At 47.7% G+C, this 24,070-nt stretch overlaps 1 protein-coding gene across 1 annotated transcript in view; it reads left to right on the top strand.

The window, feature by feature from the left end:
• LOC139804605 (mucin-5AC-like) overlaps positions 1 to 15,287 on the top strand; it is a 284,635-nt gene extending 269,348 nt beyond the window's left edge. The window contains exon 44 of the mRNA XM_071762020.1: positions 15,228 to 15,287. Coding sequence (XP_071618121.1) covers positions 15,228 to 15,272 — 45 coding nt within the window. The 3' untranslated portion in view covers positions 15,273 to 15,287. The remainder of the gene's footprint in view (positions 1 to 15,227) is intronic.
• Positions 15,288 to 24,070: the final 8,783 nt, after the last annotated feature.

The raw sequence follows: 24,070 nt of genomic DNA on the forward strand, positions 1-24,070 counted from the left end.
CCTGTGCTGGTGTCTGCAGGAGGAGGTGCTCCCCACCATCCCCCAAGCTGGGTACTAGCTCTTGGCACCCTCCCCTCACACTGCAGCACTGGGCACTGCTGCTGGTGGCCTCTGGCACTGGGATGCCTGGGAAAATGGCTCTTGGAGGACCAGGGAGATGGATCTGCCCCTATGGCTTCCCAAAAGGTGCTCAGCAATGGGTGAGATGCTCCTGCCTGGGTATAAACCCCACACCTGCCTTCCTTCACTTTTGCATTCTCTGCAAAAACACAGACAGGGTTTGGGGAGGTTTCTGCAGCACCTGCCACTTGTCAAGTTACCATGTTCAGCAAAAGGAACCACAGGAGCTGGATTTTGCCATCTCACTGAACTCAGAACATTTCAAGCTAGGCCAGCCTGGCAGAACTCTGCACTGAGCCCATGTGCTGTGCTTTAGGACAAGGTGAAGTCTTTAAAAAACAGATATAAATGCTAGGATTCAAGAGCAAGCCACTAGAAACACAAGACCCAAGCAAGGGTTTGTATTCCTGAGAACTCATCTGCTACTCATCTGTTTGTTGTCTGGCTCACTTCCGTGGCAAAACTTCTGTAAACTTGGGAGGGTTGAAAGACAGAGAAACTTGTGCCCTCATTTTGGATTTGTGGGTCTCCCCCATTCTGAGCTAAAAGGAGCAGGCAGAAATGGGGTCCCAAACCTTTCATTCTGACCAGGCTGTCAGTCACACTCATACCAACCCCACAGGTGTGGATCTCAGCAGCTCCTTTGGTGCTGGCTTTACATTCAAGTTCTTGGGGTGAATGGTTGGTCCCACTGTACCAGCAGTTTGCAAATACTTTCTACTGGCAAGGGTTGATTTTTACCTGTTATAATGCAGCTTAAAGATAAAATTACAGAGGCAAAATAGAAGGTTAACAAATCCAGATATGACTTTCAGTTTTAAACAAATGCTAGAAGCTTGAAAAAAGAAAAAAGTACTTAAAGATCATATAGTGGAGAGAAAAGAGAAGAGAAGAGAAGAGAAGAGAAGAGAAGAGAAGAGAAGAGAAGAGAAGAGAAGAGAAGAGAAGAGAAGAGAAGAGAAGAGAAGAGAAGAGAAGAGAAGAGAAGAGAAGAGAAGAGAAAAGAGAAGAAGAGGAAAGGAAAATCAAATATCTCTTCCCCCTGCTTCTTCTTCCTTCTCACTTCTCAGATGTGCAAGGTCACACCAGGCCTGAGCACAGATTGCCAGACTGCTCCAGGATAAATTTTTATTTTAAGCAGGGTGCAGAGATGTCCCTGAAGGTCTAAGCCAGATGATACCCAGGTCTTTGCTGGCACTTGCATGGTAACAATTGTTAACTCTGGACCCTTCAGCAGGTCCCACTGAGAAGCTCTTGTTGGTCCCTCCAGGAGGAAACACTGAGTGAGGCCACAGGGTCCCCTGTCCCCCATGGCCCAGGGGCTGGGCAAAGAAACAAATGGGTGGGATCTGTTCCAGCCAGACAAACCCTTCCTTCCCCAGCAAGGCTATGCATGAACTAAAGTAAATATCAGTGTAGGACTGTGTGACAGTGATTTCACTACTGCACTCATTTCTGGGGTACCCTGTCTAAATGTTCTGCTTTCCAGAGACAGGATCCCCAGGGGGTTTTAAAGTTCAGGCTCTCTAAAGGCTTTCATAAACTACCCTATAAAAATCACACTTCAAGGTTCTCATCATCATCATCTTCAGATGTCATCACCTCCAGGCTGGGTGACACTGAACTTTGCTTTATTCCCACAGAGAAAAGACCACAGCAAAGTCTGGCTTAGGATTAAGGCAGAAAACAGCATCTGGGGAAAGAAAATATCCCCTTTCCTGCATGACACCATTAAACAGAGTAATGCAGGTATCAAGGCAAGGACACTGATGCCAGAGCAAAATCAAGAGATGGTCCTCATTTTCAGAAATCCTACGGGGTCAAGTGATGGACTGGCTGACAGTCCAATAAGGTACAAGACCCAAAATTCTGTGGCAAGAAAACACATAGAGGGAGACTCCCTGGCTGAAAGAAATGGTGAAAAAAACCACCAAAATAGATTAGATTAGAATAGAATAGATTCTACATATAATAAAATATTGCTCTTCCACTTAAACAGAAACTCTTCATGTGTTGTACCTCACCCCTGTTTCCTTGGCAGTATCAGATAGCCAAAGAGACAGTGGGGAAGAAGGGAGAAAAGCATCAGGTCAGCAGCCAGCCCCACTGCCAAGATTTTACAGATATTGCAGCCTTCTTATTGAAAAAGAACTCAGAAATTTAGAATGATGTGATTATTTTGAGATGTACTCTGTACACATACAAGTTAAAATTGTAGTCAGGAAGGCAACATCCTGGAATAAGAAGGCCTTGAAGAAGAAAATTAACCATGAGATTTTAAGAGTGTCCCATGTAAACCACCAACTTGGCAGAGAAGGCTTCAGGTCTATACATATAATTCAACCTAAGGAATGCAGGAGATTCTAAAGAAGAATCAAAATCAAGATTGACTTCTGAACCAGTTTTGGGCAGCTGGAGCTATAGAACTTGTGATGTTGTGTCCTCTAGGTGAACTTAGCTCATTGTCATGTCATTAATACTGAAAATCACACCCACAAGTCAGAAAGATCCCTACCCAGGGGAAGACCATTTCCCTGAGCATGTGTGATACTAGAAACAGTGATGTAACCATATAGTAACCATACGTAAATTTCTAACCAATCATTGCAAGGAGGATGGATTTGGAAGCTTCCTGGCTTTACAGTTTTCTGCATTAGTATGTTGCGGAAAATCTCATTTGGTGTGCTTGATTTGTGGGAAGGCACCAAGCACCCAGCTTGGTACCAGCCTGCAATAAATAACAGTGCCTCATCCCTAAACACAGTCTGTGTGTCTGCATTTAGGGAACTAGAAATGGGAACACACCCCCAGCACCTCTGCTCTCACCTCCCATGCTCTGCTGCCCCAGCAGCCTGGGTAAAATTCAGATTTTTTCCCCTCTCATCCCCAGGGCTGCTGGGATCCTTCAGCTCTTCAGTCCAGGAGAAGAACACCTAGCAGGTGGGTGTTGCAGTGCATTTCCTTCTGTTTCCAGGTGCATTCAGAGAGCTGCAGGGTGTGTGAAGGGAGGTGAAGACACTGGCAGAGCAGTTCCTGGGGAAGCTGTTGCAAAACTGTCCTCTCACTTCCATTTGCTTCTCCTTTATCTGTCTGCTTACTGAAGAGATTTGTTCTCCACCTACAGCCTGTGTTTCTGTTACTATAAATGGTTTCCAGTAAAAGGAATTCTTCAAGATTCTTATGACCTTACAGTGCTGACCAGGGCTCCCTGGCAGAGCAGGGAACGTCGGGATGCAGCAGGAGAGAGGACACAGCAACAGGAGACCAAAAGCAGCTGCTGAAGGGCAAAAGGGACATTAGAAGGCTACAGATCATTCTAATTGTGAGAAGAGCCAACAGCAGAAAGAAAAACACAGTGTGAGGGGGCAAAGGGCTGAAGGTGCCCATCCTGCACCAGGAGGGGCCAGGAATGTGGCTGCTCTTGTCCTTGTTCTCCCACCAGGAACACAGCTCCTGGGATTCTGTCCTCTCAGTGTCCACCCTGAGTGCTCCTGTGGCTCCCAGGTAAGGTCAGGTCCTTTCCAGCCCTTCCTGCCCATGGTCAGAACCAGGATCAGATGCTTGTGTGTCCTTTAGAGAGCTGACATTCCAGGAGAGAGGAGGACGTGGGGCACTGGTGGCACCACACAAACCTTCACTGCAGAAGCTCTAAGCACACCTTCTTCTCTTCCCACCATTACAGGAACAGGAGGAAAATTCAGCAATTCTTGTCCCGAGAGCTTGTCATGAGCTGTAGGGATGTTGAGATGTGGTCTTTGTGACTGCAGAGGATGTAGCTCACGGGGTGAATGCTGCAGACACAGGATAGGTTTGTGTTGCTGTAGGGCCCAGCTCTGAGCTTGGGCTGCTCAGGTCATCACCTGGAGGCACTGCAGGGCAGAGTGAAGGAGCAAGAGTTTTGTATCTGCTCTTGCTGCTGCTCCAGGATTCATTCTGCTGCCTTTATCTTCCTTACCCAGAGAGATGGGGAGGTGCTGGAGAGAAAGGTCTCTGTACCCCATTGTACCCAACAAGGGCTGCTGAGTCCCTAAGCCATGAACAGAGGTAACAAACAGTCCTTGGGCTTCCTCCCACTCCCTGCTTCTGCTCTCTGTAGGGAAATGTTTTTCCATCTTTGCTGACCCCATGTCACCTTCCTTTATAATAGCAGCAGGGCTTCAGCAGTGCCTGGAGACAGAGAGGGTTTGTACCTATGGAATAAAACAGAGCCTGCCCTGAAGTGCTCCCTGGGAATGGACAAGAGGAAGAAGAGATGGGAAGGAGGGCAAGTCAGTGACCCTATTGATAAGATAGAAAAGCACTGAAAGGTTCATTGATTTATCAATCAAACAAGAAAAGTAGCTGGAAGCTTGAATTTGCATTGAGATCCTCTCCAGCATCTCAGGAAGCTGTCACCACGGTTTATTTTTCCTAGCAGCCTCCCAGGCTTGGCTTGTTAGTACTTCCAAGTCTGTTACAGAGAGAGTGAAAACAAAGGCTCCTGATGTGAAGCTGTCCTGGTGTGAGCACCACTCTGCTTGCACAAGATGGGTTTCTGATGGAAATGTCCCATTTATCCCCACTCCTGGATGCAATCCAGAGGCTCAGCCATCCCAAACCTGAACAGGGATACCCCTCCCCACACTGAGGGGTGATATCTTGCCTCTGACTCCTGGCCAGAGGTAACTTCTCATGGGAAGAGATATCTCCCTCCAGGAATGATGCTTCTCTGTGCCATGGGGGTTTGTTGCAACACTGGAAAGGCAAATCCCAGCCTTCTCCAAACACAGGGAACACCAGAGCAAGACACACGTCTGGCATCTGCCCACCCCACAGCATCCTTCTGCTGCAGGATCATCTGATGGAGTCTGGATGGAACTGGAGCTGCCTTCCTACCTTCCTCCTCCCCACCCCAGCTGGACCCAAGGCCTCAAGTATTTCCTGTAACCTGAAGCAAGGGGTTTAAAATACCTGCTGGGATTTTACTGCTGTTAATTCCAATGAATCTGGATATTGCTTCTGTCCATATCCACCTAGTCTTTTCCTGAATCTTGGTGTGTGTTGGCCTTGGGGAATTCCTGTTCATTGCATGTCACAGGGGAAAACAAATTTAGGAAAAATAGATTTTTCAAAGCCTAAAATTTCCTGTAATTTTTCTTCCTGTCCTCATCTGATAAGAGACATTTGCAATTTCCTACGTGTTCTGACTGATTTCCCAGGTTTTCAAAGTTTCCAATTCCCCCACGTAAAAGCCATATTCTCCCTCACCAGTGGGTAGGTGCAGGTTGGAACTCCAGTTTTGCTTTATTTTACATTTTTTTTCTTAGTAGCATTGCTTTAAAAATCCTGCTCCCCTGCCCCAGTCACAAGCCCTGCAAGGCCTCATCCTCCGAGAAACTTGCTGAGTACTGCATGGCTTTTGTGTGGAGCCCCTAAAAAACCCAAACCAAAACACAACACAAGACATGATTTAGGTCACAAAGATTTATGTTGGTGTGAGAAGGATGCCAGTGGGAAAGGGGAGGGAGGAGGAGCAACTGGTGTTGACCTGGGTGCTTCTGCACCTTTGCACAGATCCCTTCATCTTTATTTGCCCCACAGAATGAAGGCAGAAGAAAGGATGAAGGTTGGAGGATGAAGGCTGGAGGAAGACTGCACTGCACTGCAGGCTGGCAGCTGTGTTCCAGTGTCTCAGAGAGGCCAGTGTTAATATGCAAGATACAAAGCCCAGGCAGGGCAGAGGAACCCGAGGACAACTGAGGGAACCTTGCCTGAGATGGGCAGGACAGTGGCCCCCAGGCAGGGGAAGCTCACCAGGTAAAGAAGATCACAGAGCTGCAAGGAGGTAACAGAAAGGATTTTGTCATCCTCTGTCCCCCCTGTAGAGGCCAAGGGTCGTTTGGTTGGCTCTGGGGGGGTTCTTTTTATCCATGACCGTCTTCAGCCCTAAAGCTGTCCGATGGAGCATCCCTTTCCTGACACCTGGGGCAGAGGATTTTTCTGGCCTCTTTGGGGATGTGCTGCTCACTCCTGTCTTCTACAGTGAGCAGTTTTCCTCTCACAAATACTGTGTGTTGTGTTTCACACATATTTTCACTGTGTGAAATCAGTCATGACCCTCCCTGTGCTGCCTTTACCTGAGAGCACACAGGCAACAGCTCTGGCTGCAGCGGGAGCCAAGCAGTGCTGAGCTGAGGAAGGAAATGGTGGCTTATAAATAAATCTATGGTATTTACATAAAAAGATATATTAAAATATCTTTTGGCTCAGTAAAACATATTTAAGTATTTAAATAGATACAGGTGGGCAAATAGCTCTGCAAAACCTACCAGAAAAATATCACTACAGCAAAATGCTGGCAAAGCAGAGACCCATAACCTTCATTTCCTTCTTATGCAAATTTCCCCATCTCAAGGCAAAAATGCAGAGAAGAAGCCTCTGGTTTACAGGGGAACATGCAGCTCAGAATACAGTTATTCCATTTTTGATATGATGAGTAAGTGTGTTTCTAGACTTAAAGTATTAAGATAATTCTACTCATCAAACTCTCAAAGCTTCACAGCCTGTAGCAACTTTAAGTTTGGAGACTTTAACATTAACAGCTATTAACTAAAAGAGGGTAGAATATGTAGTAGGAAGAAATTCTTTCTTGTGAGGGTGCTGAGCCCCTGTTCCAGGTTTCCCAGAGAAGCTGTGGCTGCCCCATCCCTGGCAGTGTCTCAACCCGGGTTGGATGGGGCTTGGAGCACCCTGGGCTGTGGGAGGTGTCCCTGCCCATGCAGGGGGTTGGAAATGGATGATCTGTGTGGTTCCTTCTGACCCAACCCATTCTGTCATTCTGTGAATGTGAACTGGGGATTCATTTCCCTGCTTGTCCTGGTTGCTGATGTGCCCGGGGTAGCTCTGAAATCCCTGAAACTGCAGACTCAGCTCCCTGCACAGCTTTTCCTGCCTGCCTGTGGTGACTCCAGGCAGTGGTGTTCTGTAAGGCAGGATGCCCTGCTGAAGAACCAGAACAACTTTCAGAGCCAGGAAGCACCAAGCGGCTGGGAGCAGCCTAAAGGTGGCACCAGCACGGAAATAAAAACGCGAAGGCTCCGGCCTGTGATTTCGGTGGCTTCCTCAGGAGGGCTGAATTACTTGGAGTTATTCCTTGTCTTTCCCCGGGTTTGTGCAGGAATGGTCTGAAAAGCCTGGTGCAGGTTTAGCCCCGGGCATCAGAGAAACTCTGCCCGAGGTGTGGCTGGAGTAGGGAGAGTTCTCCTCCTGAGCACGGGGGAGTTTGTGCTTGGGGAGAGCCACATCGGGAGTGGGCAGAGCCTGGGATGGGCTCCGGCAGTGCCTGCGGGACCCCAGCCCCACTTTGTCACCACCGGGCACCTCCTGTGCTGATGTTCAGGCAGCAAAACCCCCGGGTATGGACCTGAAGCCAGGTCAGGTACACTCAGAGCCAGACCTCCCCAGAATGTTCTGAGATCTCCAAATTTCAGACTCAGCTCTGAATACAAATTTCAGGGCTAAACCAGCTCGGTGTTTGGTTTCCAGTCTCCTCAGCCCTGGTTTCAAGCGCTCTGCTGCCCTCCAGCTAATGGGATGGACTCTGGAGGCAGCCAGGTCACCGAACACTCTGAGAGCTGTCACCTGAGAGCTCTGGGCTTTGTCCCAGCCCGGGCAGTCTGAGAGCAAGGCTTGGTTGGTGGAAGAAAAAAATCAGACGATGGCGAATTTTCCCTTATTGGGGGCCACCGGACAGACAGAAATAATTTCAGAGGTGTTGTCAGCCAGCCAAGGCTCATGGTGTAAACCTGCCCACCCGTGCCAGGGGTCTTCTCTCCAGGAGCTCCCAGCTGCTTTGGTGTCTGCCCAGTCTCCTGTGTACACCCTTCCCTCCTCCTCTCAGCAGCAGACACCTGCTCTCTGCAGCAAGAACCAGATGCTTCCCTCTCCCCTTCCTGCCAGCACAATCTCCACGCAGTACAAGTTCTGCTCTCCAGACAAGTTTCTCCATGTGAAAGGAGGACATGGGGAGAGCAGAAGGAGCTCCCCTGAGCGTGCATCCTGTGTCACATCCACACATCCCCTGCTCTTCCCATCCCCACTGCACTGCTGCACATCTGCCAGGCCTCCTGTGCTCTCCCGCCAAGACTTCAAAGTCATTCAGGACCATGTTTCTCACACCTCACAAAGGCCTTTTGGGTGAGGAAAAGCCCCCCAAAAGCTGACACAGAAACCTCCTTTCCTCCCCCCGATGCAGCAGCCAGACTGGTGGCTGTCCAGACTGGTGACTGCTCTGTCCCCTCCTGCCCCTCCTGGGGTCCCCCTCCTCCTGGTCTGTGCAGCTGCATCCTTGTGGACAGTGGCAGCTGCTGAAGAGGGGGGACAGAGGGGATTTTGCAAAGTGCCACTTTGTGACAGGCCAAAAATTTTGAGACTTGTGCTGCTTGCCTGCTCCCAGCTCCCCAGCTCCCTCCTGTGACACTGGGGGACATCAGGGGACTTCAGGAGCAGCTCAAAGCTCCTGAGAGCTGACCCATTTCTGGATAGTGCCTCTTCCTCGCTATTTACTGGAAAAATCAAATTTAGGATGATGCAAAATAGCCCACCCACCTGTCCCTCTCCTTCCTCCCCTCCCTGAACACATCTGCTGATAGTGAAACCAGTAGCCACAATTTCTCTGGAAAAAACAAGCATGTGATTGTTCCTAATTCAGCCTGGCCAAACTGTCCTGGTAAGAACAATCCTCCTTTGTCAAGAGTGTTCATGGTGACTTTGGACAGAAGCTGCCGCCCCTGTCAGCGTTCCCCCAGGAGCCCCATTCCTTCAGAAATCCCAAGGATCTTCCTTACACCTTGCCTCCAGCACACAGGACCTGATGCTGGCCATCACCTCCCACCCAAGATGGAATCCCAGAGCAATATTAAACCATATTAAACCACCACATTTAATAGGAAATCAAACACAGGAATCAGAAATCATGCCTGGCTGTTCCTGCCCACAGTCAGCCGTGAATCCCCATATACCATTCCCATGCTCTGCTCTGGGGTATGACTCTCTGGGACCTCCTCCAGGTATTTAGGATTTTTTCTGCACTTGCAAGAACAGAAGTAGCATGGGCCTGGGCTATGTCTGTGATTGCTTTCCCATCTGATGTCACAGCACGGCCTTATTTATGGTCCTTGTCCAGCTCCATTAGGAGGTGGTTGGTCCATGGCCTCTAAAAGCAGGGGGTTGGTTGTACAACAGAAATCAGGCTTTCTTCTCCCTGTAATTATCCCACATAACCAAAATCCAAATAGGTGTCAAAAAAACCTAAACTGCAGGGAACAGGCAGGGGAACAGGGGGCATCTCCGTGTCACTGTGTCAGCTCCTGTAGGACCCATGGCAGCATCACCAAGACAACAGCCACCCAGAGGAGCAGCAATCAGTCTCTCCCAGGCCTGTGAGCATCCAGGGTCTGCTGGGCTCTAAGCAGCAGCTTCCCACACACCATCCTCTCCTTTTCCAAGCCTCTCATCACCAAGTCCAAGTGGTTTCATGATTGATTTATTTTTTCCAACAAACTAACTGGGAGGCAAATGTTATTACATGCAAGAGGTAGGGCACAATGTCTGAAAGCACACAGAAAGACTTACAAAGAAATAAGAGAAGTAAAACCTGCAGAGGCCTGATTTTGCTCATTATTCACCATAAGAGTCCTTACTCCCTGTGGGAGTGCAGCTGAACCCTGTCCATGCCATTTGTCACCTCGGAGCCTGTTAGGAGATGGTCTTGTCCTATCACCCTGTGGCCATGGCAGAAACAGATGTAGTAGTTATGCTACTGCTACCTAGGAGTAGGATAATGTTTTCAGTCCTGAGTTAAAATGAGTTGTTTTTTAAAAACAATCAAACAAACCAACAGGAGGTTGGGAGAGTGGAGAGGGAGTAGAGGCAATTACACCCTTTGGAGAAACAGAAGTTTGAGTTTCTCATGCCTCTGGGATTGGGATCAGGTCCAAAGGAAGAATATTGTACCTACCTGGCTGTGTCTGAAGCCCAGCCTGCACCACACCTCCCAGTGTGAAATCTGATGAGAGACAGGGCTCAGCTTTTCTCTCCAGGGGATCTGCTAGAGCCCCATGAGCATCTCCCCATGAGCTGAGCTTGGCTTTCAGTCCCAGCAGGATCAAGGACCTCGTGCTGTCACCCAGCACCTTCCCTTTGCATCTGATGCTCCTGGCACCCCATAGCCCCCTGACTGAGGCTTTCTGGCTGCAGGGACCATGGGTGGGGGCCAAGCAACAAGTCACAGCACATCCTCTGGAATTCTTGACCCAAAGGCACAAGCCATCCAGATCCAGCCTCTGGCCTGAGCTGCAGTCACTGTGGGGATAACAATAACAACACAGCAGGAAAAACAGTGCTGGAAACACAGTGTATGTGCAGGGGGGATGAGGAAGGGAGAGGAAGAGGCAGTGCTGGCAAAAGGAGATGTCAGGGTGAGGCAAATGAGCCCCCAGGGAGAGGTCTCCTTCAGGTACCAGTGCACCCTCTAATTTCACACAAGTTGCCATAGAAAGGTCATGGCTTTGGCTGCCTGCAGCACAGGGACAGAATTTCTTTTGGCAGTGCTATGGCTTTGCAAGATTTAGCTCCTGTTACAATATTTTATAAAATCAAACAATATTTCCTGTCACTACAGCCCCTGGTTTTAAAAAGAAGAAAGACTTCACCTGTTCCCCCTAACCAGGAATCACAGAATCCTTGAGGCTAGAAAAGCCCTCTGAGATCATCCAGCCAATCCCTGACCCAACCCCAGCCCATGCCCAGCCCATGGCACTCAGTGCCACATCAGCTTTTCCTTAAACACCTCCAGGGATGGGGACTCCACCACTGCCCTGGGCACTCCATCCCAATCCCTGATCCCCCTCTCCCTGAGGAAGTGCTGTCTGACACCCAACCTAAACCTCCCCTGGGGCAGCTTCAGGCCACGTCCTCTCCTCTTGTCACTCATTGCCTGGGAGAAAAGCCCAGACCCCCCCTGAGTACAACCTCCCTGCAGGAGTTGTGGGGCGAATGAGATGGGAAAACATCCTCCCCAGAGGACATCATCAGAACAGGGAAAAACAATTGTTTTCCTGAAGCAGTTGGGTGATGGATTAAAGTTTCAACAGCTCTTCCATACTTAGGAAGTTTCTACAACAAATCAAAATCAAATCGAGCTGACCAGAAGCCAACTTCAGACTTCCCAGGACTCTGCCCAAATCACCATCAATTGTAAAATCTGCTTTTGTGAAACACATTTTAATTTGCAGAAACACTTGGTGCTCAGAGCTGCAAGTCCCTGCTCAAGAACTGAGTGGTTTAGACCTGCTCCAGACCCATCTCCAGGATCCAGCTCAGCCCAGTGCTTGTCTGCCACATCCTCCACACTCCCCCAGTGCTCAGAAGTCTTGGGGACAGGGACAGTGGCTGCAATGGGAATGCAGGTCCCAGTGGCATCCCAGTCACCCTCACACTCCCATTCCTTAGGACCATTCCTTAGGATTTTAACAGTAACTGTGCTGCTGGTGCCCTGGGCTGTTGCCCAGGTCAGGTTACAGTTTCACTCTGCTTACTTAAGATTTGGCTCCAGGTTGTTTAAAGGGGAAGTAATACCATTTTGCTTTTTTTTTTTTTTTTTTTTTTTTAAGGCTTTCTTCATGGGCTCTCAGTGGTGCTGGAGGCTGCCACTTTGGGAATGGTTCCTCTCACAATCCCAGTCCCTTCCAGAGCCCTGGGTTGCACTGACCTGTCCCTAATGCAGCTGTTTCCTAAGTGATGCAGGAGATTGTGGGGTTCTGAGAAAACATTCGCTCAGCATGAAGTCTGCAGACTTGCCATTCCTGATCATGGGAAGTATACCAATTCCTCTGTTAAGATGAAAAGAGACAGTTTTATGTCAAAACCACACTAAACAGCTGCCTCCTGGAGAATGTTCTTGACTTCTGTTCATTAGCATACTTTGCAATGTGTGTTAATGAACAAGCCAATGCCTCCAAGCAAAGTCATGGGTCCCACATAACATCTTAATCATTAACCACAATATTTGCAACTTCTCTGCAGTTCAGAAGGCAGGTGTTCAGATCGAGATAACATTAAAGCCATCAAGGAAACATCCCCCAGTGTGCCTGGCAGAGCAGTGGGCAGAGTCCCCCCACACTCCTTTGGGGCCCTGCTTTTATTCCCTGGAGCTGTTTTTCTCCCATCAGCTTCTGCTCTGCACTGAGGACAGGACCTGATCATGCCCATGCCAGGAGGCTTCAGTTTCATCTCTCTACTACTCGAAAAAAAGTTTTCTCACCCATGTTCCTCTGACCATCCCATTTTAACCAAAAGCATCCAGAGTCTGCTGAGCAGGGCTCAGGTTCAGGTGATCTTTATGATTTTACACACAGGAGAGAAGGTTCTGGTCAAGCCCAAAATTAGCAACTGGGTTCACAAGAACTCATAGAGTTTTTAGTCAAAGCATCACCAAGCTAATAGGTTTTTTATGTATTCTAACACTCAGAAGTCCTTGTGCAAGTGCCAGCTTGCTATGTTTTGTTAAACAAAAAAATCAGGACGTGGCTGTGCAAGGCAGAGCTTGCTTTGATTTTCTTCAGACTGAGGACAGGGGAGCCAGTGAGAGCTGGGACACAGCTTGGTGGTGCCAGGGGGTGATCAGCACATCCACTGCCCCACAACACAGCATCCCCCCCTTGGCTGTTCTTGCTGCACACACTGAATATTTGCTTCCAAATACTGAAGCCAAAAATCAGTTGCTGAAAAGGACATCCATAAACCAAATGGCCTGGAAAGTGAGGTTGTTTTTTTAATGTGGATGTATGTGTGTACACAGGCTCTACAAACAAACTGGTGCCATCAGCTGAAAGGGCCCAGGGCTTACAGAAGCAGAAGGGGAAAGCTGTCTCTGAACAAAAACAAAGTCTGTGGCAATCACCAGGCACATGGGAGATGGATGAAGATCAGATTCAGGTTACTGAGACAAAAAAGTTCTCCTCATTGGCAGAGCTTGTGCAGTCCTTTCTCTGCCTTTAGTGCAGAATCCAAACAACTTCCTCTTGGAAAGAGAAGGGAGGGTTGAAAGGCATCTCAGTAACTTGTTGGTGTCTGCAGTCTTCTAGAATGTTACAATAAAACTATAGATGCATTAATCAAAAGGTCAGAGATCAGCATATAGTTTTCTGCTCTATTTTGGTAGGAGGTAAAGGTTAAGTCAAGAAATCTGTAATTTAGCTAATGCTTTAGGAGACACCACTATAAAATAACCTTTCCCTTTCTGAGTGACATTTCCATCTTCTGTGGTGGGATTAGAAATCCTCTCCAAAGGGCAGCTGGCCTTTATGGGAACTGCTTGCTCCTCTGGCTTGGCCCTTTATTCTTCAGGGAGAAGCAGGGAAAAACATTGAATTCACCCTCAGTGATGCAAAAACTGCTGGGAACTGTGGCCAGAGATTAACAGGAGCAGAGTCAGGATAAACAAAGCTGTGTTGCAATTTCTGGGACAAAAAAGTGTAAACAAGCTATTGACCCACTGAACTCCAGATACAACAAGGCCATGTACTCTGAGCTCCACTAAATGCTGAATCCTGGTTCCTCTGCTCAGGTTCTGGTCAGCAGCAGTGAGAGCTTTTAGCAAAGCTTCTTAAGCATCACCATCCACTGGATGCTTCAGCTGGAAGGATACACGATCATCATCCTGTGATCTCCACAGAATCATTTGGGTTGGAAGGGACCTCAGAGATCACCAAGTCCAACCCTTGATCCACTCCCCCCATGGTTCCCAGCCCATGGCACTGAGTGCCACATCCAGGCTCTTTTGAAATATCTCCAGGGATGGAGAATCCACCCCTTCCCTGGGCAGCCCATTCCAATGCCTGAGCACCCTCTCTGCAAAGAATTCCTTCCTAATATTCAACCTAAGCTTTAGCTCTGCCAGGGAAGGTTTAGGTTGGATATTAGGAAAAATTCTTAAGCCCATGCTCTCTTGACCCTGACCCCCCCCCTGGCTCCAACCTCTAGACCATCTGTAGTGATCTCTAGGCTCAAAGTTTATCACAGACAGACTTGTAAAGCCCATGCTGTGCCTTTGCACCTTTACACACCTATCTTGAGTCCAACACATCAACACATGATACTCCGCAAGCTTGTCCTCACAGAGCATTTGGCTTTGCCAGAGCCTGGATGGATGCAGTGCTGGCAGCTTTCCAAAATAAAGCTAATTCAACATCTGCACATTGCCAGGTTTGTGCTGTCCTACCATGGGAGGAATACAGGACACACAAGTACACTGGGGCTTAGATTGCTACTAGAACAAAACATTCAGGGAGAACAGAAAGTAATAACTGTATTGATTGGGTCAAATCACAGAATCACAGAATCAGCTGGGTTGGAAGGGACCTCTGAGATCATCAAGTCCAACCCTTGATCCACGACCACTGTGGCTCCCAGCCCATGGCACTGAGTGCCACATCCAGTCTCTTCTTAAAAGCCTCCAGGGATGGAGGCTTTTGCCAAGATTTTTGCCAAGTTGCACTGTTCAGAGATGACTCAGATTTGACATGAGAAGTGCAGAAGTTCCTGAAGCAGGGTGAACCTGCTTGTTGTGCTGAGGGCTGGGGTGCTGGAACGTGTGTGCTGCACAATCCCAGTCTGTAATGGGAGTCAAGATGACTCCTACTGAAAAGCTATATCCAGAGACTTCAGCTCAGACTCTGAAAGCTCAAGTCTCTCCCACACATGAAGATAAAAAGGGAACATTACCAGGATGTCTGAGACACAAACTCTTTGCAACTGCTAAGCAGGGGGAGCCTGTAGTTTTGTTAGTGTCTCCAGCTTCTGTATTTCCACATCCAGCAGCAAGTGAAACCAAGAAGCCTTTGGGTTCCTGAATACAAGGAGGATGCTGCCATCCCCTTCCTCAGCTCATTCCTGCCTGGAGGATCTCTGCTTGAGATCCCTACTGCAGCCCTGCAGATTCATTTGGAAATCACTCTTTTGTTGCCAGCTCTTGCGCAGAGAAAAGCTGAAAGGCTGGGGGGCTGCAAGCATTGGGCAGAGAGGCAAACGCAGAGGCAGCATCAGCTGGAGATGGGGGAAGAGCCTTCCCTGGAGCTTCCATTCTGTTGCCTGCTCAGCTCACCCAGCACTGAGCTGGAGGGGACTGAAGGATGCCCAGTGACAACCAGTGGCTTGTGCAACAGGGCCATTTGTACAACTGCTATTCACACTGTCCCCAGATTTACTTTTTCCATATCTTCCTCCTTTTTGGTCTTCTTGGACTTTCTTGGGAAGTGACAACACAAACTGTGACTCAGAGTTGTTTCATACCTCACACAGCTGGAGCACAGAGCCATGGAAACTGCCTGAAGCCTGACTCAGTATTCCTTATTTTGCCTTCTTTTGATTAAATGGAACAGTAGGAAGGACCAGAACAATGTCCTGTGTCCAGTTCTGGGCCCCTCAGCTCAGGAAGGAGATTGAGGTGCTGGAGCAGGTCCAGAGAAGAGCAAGGAGGCTGTGAAGGGATCCAGCACAAGTCCTGTGAGGAAGGGCTGAGGGAGCTGGGGGTGTTCAGCCTGGAGATAGAGCATGGACTTAAGAATTTTTTCTTAATATCCAACCTAAACTTCAGCTTCAGCTCTGCTATGGGAGGTTTAGGTTGGATATTAGGAAGGAATTCCTTCCAGAGAGGGTGAACAGGCATTGGAATATATAAATATTTTATAATCTCCTGAATATTTCTAAAAAACCTGAGCAAAAACATATTAAAAATCAGAACTGTTTAGGAGAGGTCAGAAAGAAAAGCAAATGAAAATGTTATGGAAATGTTTTGCTTTAGGTTGTTCTCAGTTTCAATCTGGAATGAAAAGAACCTGAAGCCAGTTTTAAAAACCTGAAGCTTGAGTCTTTGATCTTCATCCAAAACACAATTCAATGTAAATTAATTAATTTATAAGATAAATAAGTATTTTTCCAAATAACTCTACTGAGGGAATTGTGAAATAACCATTTTTCTCTGCAGCTGTAGCCTTCCCATCAAACTGCCATGCTAAGCTGAATTTTTAAGCTTTGCAGACCTGAGGCATTCCACACAACCCTTTATAATCTCTTCCTCAGGAAATTATTGTAGTATTTCATAGTCTCTGTGTTGAGTAATTATAGCAGGCTTGCTTCCTCCTTTCCATTCCTTTATTTACCTCTACCACAGGCTCAAGCTCTCAGTTCCTGCTGACTTCCAGTGCATCAGCATCAGGTGGGATGCAGGGAGGAGACATCCCTGGGCCATCATTTAGCATGGAAGAGATGAGTTTTTAACACAGGAGCTGCAGTGCCTTTCAGGACACATAGTGAAAACAAATACAGATTCCTCACACAAAAACCCATGTGAACAGAAATCCCTGAGAGTTTCCAGACAGCAAACACCAGAGCAAAGGTGAGGAATGCTGGAGATTATTGAGGGCAGGGCTTTTTCCTTACCCAGCCAGGGGCTCAGCAGAAAGATCTGTCTGGCACAGGACACAGGCAACTGCTCATATTTTGACTTTGTTCAAGGCTGTAGTTTTTTGTTTGTTTTCTTCTCTGCTTGGTGGGAGCTGGGAGCACCTCAGGGATGCCCTCCCAGCATTCTGGAGCTCATGAGGTCTGCTGTGTCCCATTTAAATGCTACCATTGGGCCACTTTACACAGCAGTTGCCAGCCCTGACTTTAAAGCACCTCCAGCTTTGAAAATGAGGAAGGATGGTTGATTCCTGAGTCTTTTTATTTCCATGAGAAGGGAACAATGAATGAAACTCTTGTTCCTTAAGAGTGGCAGCAGAGCCAGCATTTCATCTGTTGGACTTTCTGAGATGATGCAGAGTCCAGACCTGGGTGCTGTAACTCTACCTCAGAATCATAATATCTCTGTGGTTGGAAAATATCTGTAAGACTGTTGAGTCCAACTAATACTTTAACCCTACTGAGCCCAGTTTTAAACCATGTCCCTAAGCACTACATCTCTGTTTCTGTTCAACACCTCCAGGGATGGAGATTCCATCACCTCCCTGGGTATCCTGTTCCAGGCTTTGATGACCCTTTCAGTGAGGATGTTTCTTCTGATATCTAATCCAAATGTCCCCTGCCACCTCTTGAGACCATTTCCTCTTGTCCTGTCACTTGTCACTAGGGAGAAGAGACCAGCCCCAACCTGGCTACAACCTCGTGTCAGGGAGCTGTAGAAAGTGATAAGGTCTCCCCTCAGCCTTTTTTTCTCCAGACAAACCAACCCCAGACTGCTCGTAAGAGTCACTGGTTTCCATCAAGCTGTTGACCACAACTCTTCAAGTGCCACCATCCAGCCAATCTGTCAGGTCCATCTGTCAGGTCCATGTCCCTTCAGTTCAGGGATGAGGATGCTGTGCAGGAGTGTCAGATGCTTTGCACAAGCCCAGGTGGATGCTGTCAGCTGCTTTCCCCTTGGCCACTGACACTGTCACCTCATCTCCACCAACCACCTCCACATTTCCCAGGGGATCTGCCCCATCATCTTGCTGGGAACAGAGGTGACTGGCCTATAGTTCCCTTTGCCTTCTTTTTTTCACTTTTTGAGAATGGGGGTTATGTTTCCTCTTTTCCAGTCAGTGGGAACTTCACCAGTCTGCCAGGACTTTTCAGGTGTGATGGGAAGGGTCTTTGTATCTTCAGCCACCTTGGGATCTGTGGATGGATCTCATCAGGTCCCATGGACTTGTGAGCATTTGGGTTCTTTAGAAGGTCTTGAACCTGCTCTTCTTCTTCAGTGTGCAGCTCTTTCTTCTCCTGGTCTCTGCCTTTGCCTTCTGCTCACGGAGTCCTTGCCAGTTAAGATTGAAGAAGAACCTCAGCCTTCTCCATATCCCACAGGACCACATCTCCTGTTTCCTTCTGTAGAGAGCCCACACTCCCTGTTCTGTGTTTTATCACTGACATACATGTAGAAGTTTTTCTGTTACCCTTGATGTCCCTGGTCAGATTTAATCCTATCTGGCCTTTAGCTTTCCTTAACTTGTTCCTGTTCGTTGGACAACTTCACTGTACCCCTCTCAGGCTATGTCCTGGCCTCCACCCTCTGCTGACTTTCCTTTTAGGTCTAAGAGTGTCCAGGAGCTCCTTGTTCATCCATGCTGACTCCTGACATTCTTCTCTGCCTTCCCCTTTCTTTGGATGCATTGCTCCTGGACTTGGAGGAGGTGATCCCTGGATAATAACCATCCCTGGATATTAACCAGCCTCCTTGGGCTCTTCTCCCCTCCAGAATTTTATCCTATGATACTTTACCAGGCAGAGCTCTGGAGAGGTCCAAATCTCCTCTCCTGAAGTCCAGGGCAGTGAGCTTGCTTCATTCCCTCCTCATTGCCCAAAGGTTCCTCCAGGTTGCCACCATTTCATGGTCACTGTAGCCAAGGCTGCCCTTGAGCTTCACTTTATCCACCAGCCTCTCCTTCTTGGTGAGAACAAGGTTCCTCATAGCACCTTTTCTACTTGGTTCCTTTACCAGTCTGAGAAGGAAATTGTCATCAGCACATTGCAGGAAGTCCCTGGATTGCTGGTGCCTTGTGATGTCCCCCCAGATGTCCCTGTGGCTGAAATCCCTCATGAATACCATGTCCTGTGAGAGGGAAGCTGCTTGTAGGGCTCCTCATCCTCCTGGTCAGAGGGAGAGCAGGAAACCCCCACTGTGCTGTCCCTGTCCCTGTCTTCCCCTTAACTCTGATCTATAAGCTCAGTCATGGACTCCAGATGGTGGTTGATGTATAGAACAACTCCATCTCCTTTTCTCCCCTGCTTGTCCTTCCTGAAAAGCTTATAGCCACCCAGACCCAGACTCCAGGAGCCATCTCACTACATCCCAGGAACATCAGAGCCCTGTAGACAAGCACATCTGTGACACTTCTGCTTATTTCCCTTGCTGGGTGCATTTGTGTAGAGGCATTTAAGCTGCATCCCCACTGAAGCTGCCTTCTTGGCTTGGATTATATTCTCCATCATTCATCTCAGGTGTTTTTCTTGCTGGTCTGAGACCCTTCTCCAGACTCAGGGCCTCTATTACTGGCATTGGGCTCCCTTCTTTACTAAATCAGCAAACCTGTTGTCCCACATGCTTGTTATAAAATTTGCACATTCAATAATAGAATGGCTTAGGCTGGAAGGAACCTTAGAGCTCATCTCCTCCATCCCCCTGCCATGGGCAGGGACACCTCTCATCCAGCCCAGGCTGCTCAGAACCTCATCCATCCTGGCCCTTGAACACCTCCAGGGAAGGGGCAGCCACAGCTTCCTTGGGCAATCTGTTCCAGAGTCTTGCCACTCCTGTACTGAAAAACTTCTTCCTAAGATCCAGTCTAAACCTCTTCTCCTTTTGTTTAAAACCATTTTCCCTTGTCCTGTCACTGGACACTTGTGAAAAGTCCCTCTCCAGCCTTCCTGCAGGTTCCCTTCGGGGACTGGAAAGGGCTCCAAGGTCCCCCTGGAGTCTTCTCTTCTCCAAGCTCAGCAATCCCAGAGGTGCTCCAGCCCCTGGATCCTCTTTGTGGCCTCCTCTGGACTGGTTCCAACAGATCCCTGCCCTTCTCCTGGTGGGAACACCAGACCTGGATGCAGGATTCAAGGTGGTGGTCTAAGAGGAACAGAGCAGAGGGGGAGGAGAACCTCTCCTGATCTGCTGGCCACACTCCTCTTGATGCATCCTAGGACAGGGTTGGCTTCTGAGCTCATGAGCACACTGCTGGCTCATGGGGAGCTTCTTGTCAACCAACACCTTCGAGTCCTTCTCTTCAGGGCTGCTCTCAACCCACTCTGTCTCCAGATTGCCACTGTCCCTGCCACTGCCCCAACCCAGATGCAGGACCTTGCACTTGGGCTTCTAGAACCTCCTGCAGCTGACACTGGCCCATTTCTCAAGCCTGTCAAGGTCCTTCTGGATGGCATCCCTTCCCCCAAGGGAATCCACTGCCCCACACACTTGGTGTCAGCAGCAAACCTGCTGAAGGTGCACTCAGTGTCAGTCCCTGTCACTGACAAAAAAATGTTAAACAACACTGGACCCAGAGCAGACCCTGAGGAACTCCACTCACCACTGGTCTGCACCTGGACATCAAACCACTGATCCCAGCTCTCTGGGGGTAACTTTCTGCCCAGCTGCTGATCCAGTGAGTGCTCCATCCACCAATGTCTCTCCCTCTCATAGAAAAGGATGTCTCTGGGACAGTGTCAAAGTCAGGCAGATGCCATCAGCTGCTCTTCCCAGATCTACCAGAGGAGTAACCACAGGAGGCCACCAAATTTGTCAGGCACGATTTGCCCTTAGTGAAGCTACCTCAGCTGTCACTGATCACCTCAGTGTTTTCCTTGTGCCTTGGTACAGACACCAGAATCTGCTTCAGGATTTTACCTGAGACTGACTGGTCCATAGCTCCCTGGGTATATAATTATATTTATAATTACAATTACAATTATAACTATAGTTATAATTAAAATGCCATTGCATTTAATGCTGAGTCAGTAGGGGCTCTATATCCTTTGAATACAAAAGCCATAAAAAGTGAGTTTCACCTTAAGAAAAAAGCAGCCCATTTGCTAGTGAGCAGCTTCATTGCCTGGGCACCAAGTACAGAGGCTCCTTTTTGTTCCCTGCCAGGGCCCTGCACACGCACGCTGTATTTTATTTCAGTCTAGAACAATTGTAGCTATTTATTCAGCTCTCCTAAAACACTCCAACTGGTGCTTCTTGCAGATCCAGGCCAGCATCAGAGAAAAACTGTTGGGAGCTTCCCTAAGGCTGCCCCAAAAATCCTTCAAGGGAGGATGTGAATTCCTAAAGCTTTGTCTTTATAGGGCCAGCCAGCAATGCTGCTTCCCCTACCTGCTCTCAGGAATCCCCAGAACAGCTGCAGGGCTGTGCTGCCTCTCATGGGACAGCTGAAGGAGGAGCAGCAGTTGTTGGCTTCCAGTTGCTGCTCTGGTGACCCCAGTAACCCTGGGAAGCTGCAGTGATTTGCTGGAGATGCAGAGAAGACAAAACAGTGTCTGGAGGCATTAGCAGACTCATTCACTGTGGTTTTACACAGGATCACTCAGGGATCTCAAGAACCCACAGCACTGCAGCTGTAAAGTGTAACACAAGCTCCAAGACACTGACATCTGGGCTAAGGACAGTCAATTTTCTTCATTCTGGAAATAAACATATATTTGCTTTCTGCTCTATTTGCAAGCCAGAGGATACATCCCATTTTGCAGTTTCTTAAAATGTAGCTGCTAATATTTCATGTCAGGGTTTAACACTGGGCTGGCAATTAAATGGAATGAGAGATGCTCCCTATTAATCCCCCTCCTATTCCTGATAAAGGAAGGAGAGAGAATAAGGGGGAGAGACTGATGGGCTGGAAACTAAACTACACAGCTTTAATGAAACAGGAATGATAAATAGGAAAAATTACTAAATCTATACAAATATACAAGAAAATTGATCCCAGCTTCCTCCCCCTCTCCCCCAATAACTCTCCCATCCCCACTGAGGCTGCAGGGCAGCCCTGGGACAGTCCAGGCTGGAATCCTGGGGTCAGCAGCAGTTGGGAGCTGGAGGCAGAACACAGAGATTCAGGCTGGGATGGATCAGGAGCAGAGGCAGAGGAAGGGATGGAATCCTCCCAGGATGCTGAAGCAAACAGGGACAGGGGAAGAAGGGGAAACAGGAAGGGGTTTGACCCTCGTGATCTCTCAAATTTGTACTGAGTATGAGGTGTATGGGATGGAATACTCTGTTTGGGTCAGTTTTGGTCATTTATCTTGTCTGCTCCTCCCTAAAGGAGGGTTTCACATGTGACCTCTTTACTCTTTTTCTCCCTCTGAAGGGCAAATGTTCCTCAGAGCTGAGCAGTGTCCTTGGTTCTGCACAACATTCTCCTGCAGTAACTATAAACACTCAGGGCTATCAGTCCTAGAAGCAGACACTGAGAAACTTGCTATGAATTTCAGCAGTGCAGCTACTTACAAAAGACTGAGCTGAAAGCAAAATTACAAGACAAAAAATCACCCTTATCCTGGCCCAAAGCAGGACAATGACCTTGTTCAGTGATGCAGTTTAAGCTTTTTCTGGTTGTTTTCTTTCTGAGAGTTGGGTGTTACCAAGGTCCTGCAGGGGCAGCTGATCTCAGCAGACTCTTGATACTCTGACAGAATTAAGTTGGGTTCTTTCTTTCCCATCATGTCTAGAAAGTGACCTGCAGGACAAATCAGGTCCCTGGAAAACAGGGCTGCAAGCCTCAGTACACTTGCCAGTCACCATCTGGGGTAAATCCTCCATCTGAAGGACTGAGCTCATTCCAGTTAAGCTGCAGTGCAATCTCAGCCAAGGTAACAGAAAGGAAAAAGGAATTATTCCATTAGCAGGTTTTACAACACAAAGGGAGGAGTTGATCTGCAAAGTAACATTTTTAAGCAATTGCTTTTCCCCTCTGGGAGGAGAATGGCACCAAACCGCTATGGTGAGCTTTTCCTGTTGGCATCCTCAGTGCTGGGAAGCAGGGATTTCCCAAGGCAGCTTTAGAGTGTGAAGCAGCCTAGCAGTGGAAGAACACCCCTGATCTCAAAAAGTGGTAATAATACTGGTAATAATCTCAGTTTCTTCCTATTAGGGCAAATAACTGTATTTGATGGGAAGACACAGAACAAAGACTGCTCTTGCTTTTCACCACTGCTGCTCCTTGCAGGTTTTATTTCCAGCCCCTCTCAGGGAACACACTTTCTCAGGAACACACACTTTCTCCCTCATCAACCGTCAACTCCAAAAATCTTTGATTAGTGGCATCACCCCTATGAAAAGATGTTTAATTTAGGAATAGATTGTATCCAGCTCACAACAGAAATACTTTTTTTTTCTTGAAGGGGTAGGACAATCCATTTGATATGGCTCTGGAATAGCACAGGATGAATTTTTCAGGGCTGGACTTTAATGAGACACAGTGGGATATTTTTTCCCCAAGTCTGAGTTATTTTGAATTTCACCTTACATAAATGGCTGTTGAAGTGACAGGGTTATTACTTAGATAACCTCAGATTATGCTAATTACCCCCTGTATCACCTCCAAGTGGCAGCTGAGACACAGCTGTCTGGCTAGAGAAGTGATTGCTGCCTTTAAAAAGTAAAAGGTTGCTTTGTTGTGTTTTTTTTAAACTCTTCTACCAAGTTACATTTTCACCAGTTAATAGCAGGTCTGTTCACCAGTGACTTGTGAGGCAATGGGGACACAAAGACATTAACTGAAAAAGTGGAAATAAAACCCTGCAGTATGAAGAGAGCTCAAGCACAAGTTGTATTTAACAAATCAACTGAACAGAGTATTAATCTGTAGTTTTAAACTGTCTTGATGAAAAAAATCTAACAGTTCTTCAATTTCAACATAGTTATTGTCAAAGAAATGTTTAACTATTTATACCAGGTCTTATGAATGCCTTGACAAGACACTATCCCATTGCAGAAGTGCCAATACATTAAAATAGCTGCTTAGTCACCTTGTAAGTCAACATTAGCATTCAGTGACTTTGAGTAAGAGAAGGATATGCTCCAGTTCCTGCTTGTCCATTACAAGTACTCAAAGAAAAATATTTTGGTCTTACTAGGCAGATATTTAAAAAAAACAACCAAAAAACCAGGAATAGACTTTCTGCTCCTTAGTTTTGACTTACCTGTCTCTCCACCTCAGCCTCCCACAGAACTCCCAGGTGAATCCTACCCTCTTGAAAATTAATTTAGATTCCTAAAGGTACAAGATAGAGCATGCTTTGCTTTTCCTCTAGTGCTGTACCCCACTAATGCTGGGATAAAGCTGCAGTTCTGTGACTGCTGCAGCAGTCTCACCTGGGAACTTCATAGCTGAGTTTGCTTCTCAGTTTGCTTCAACAAGAGCCAGCTCAGCTTTAAGTGTTGAAACCT

The sequence above is a fragment of the Heliangelus exortis genome, chromosome 18 (assembly GCF_036169615.1).
Source record: "Heliangelus exortis chromosome 18, bHelExo1.hap1, whole genome shotgun sequence".
NCBI classification, from domain to species: Eukaryota; Metazoa; Chordata; class Aves; order Apodiformes; family Trochilidae; genus Heliangelus; species Heliangelus exortis.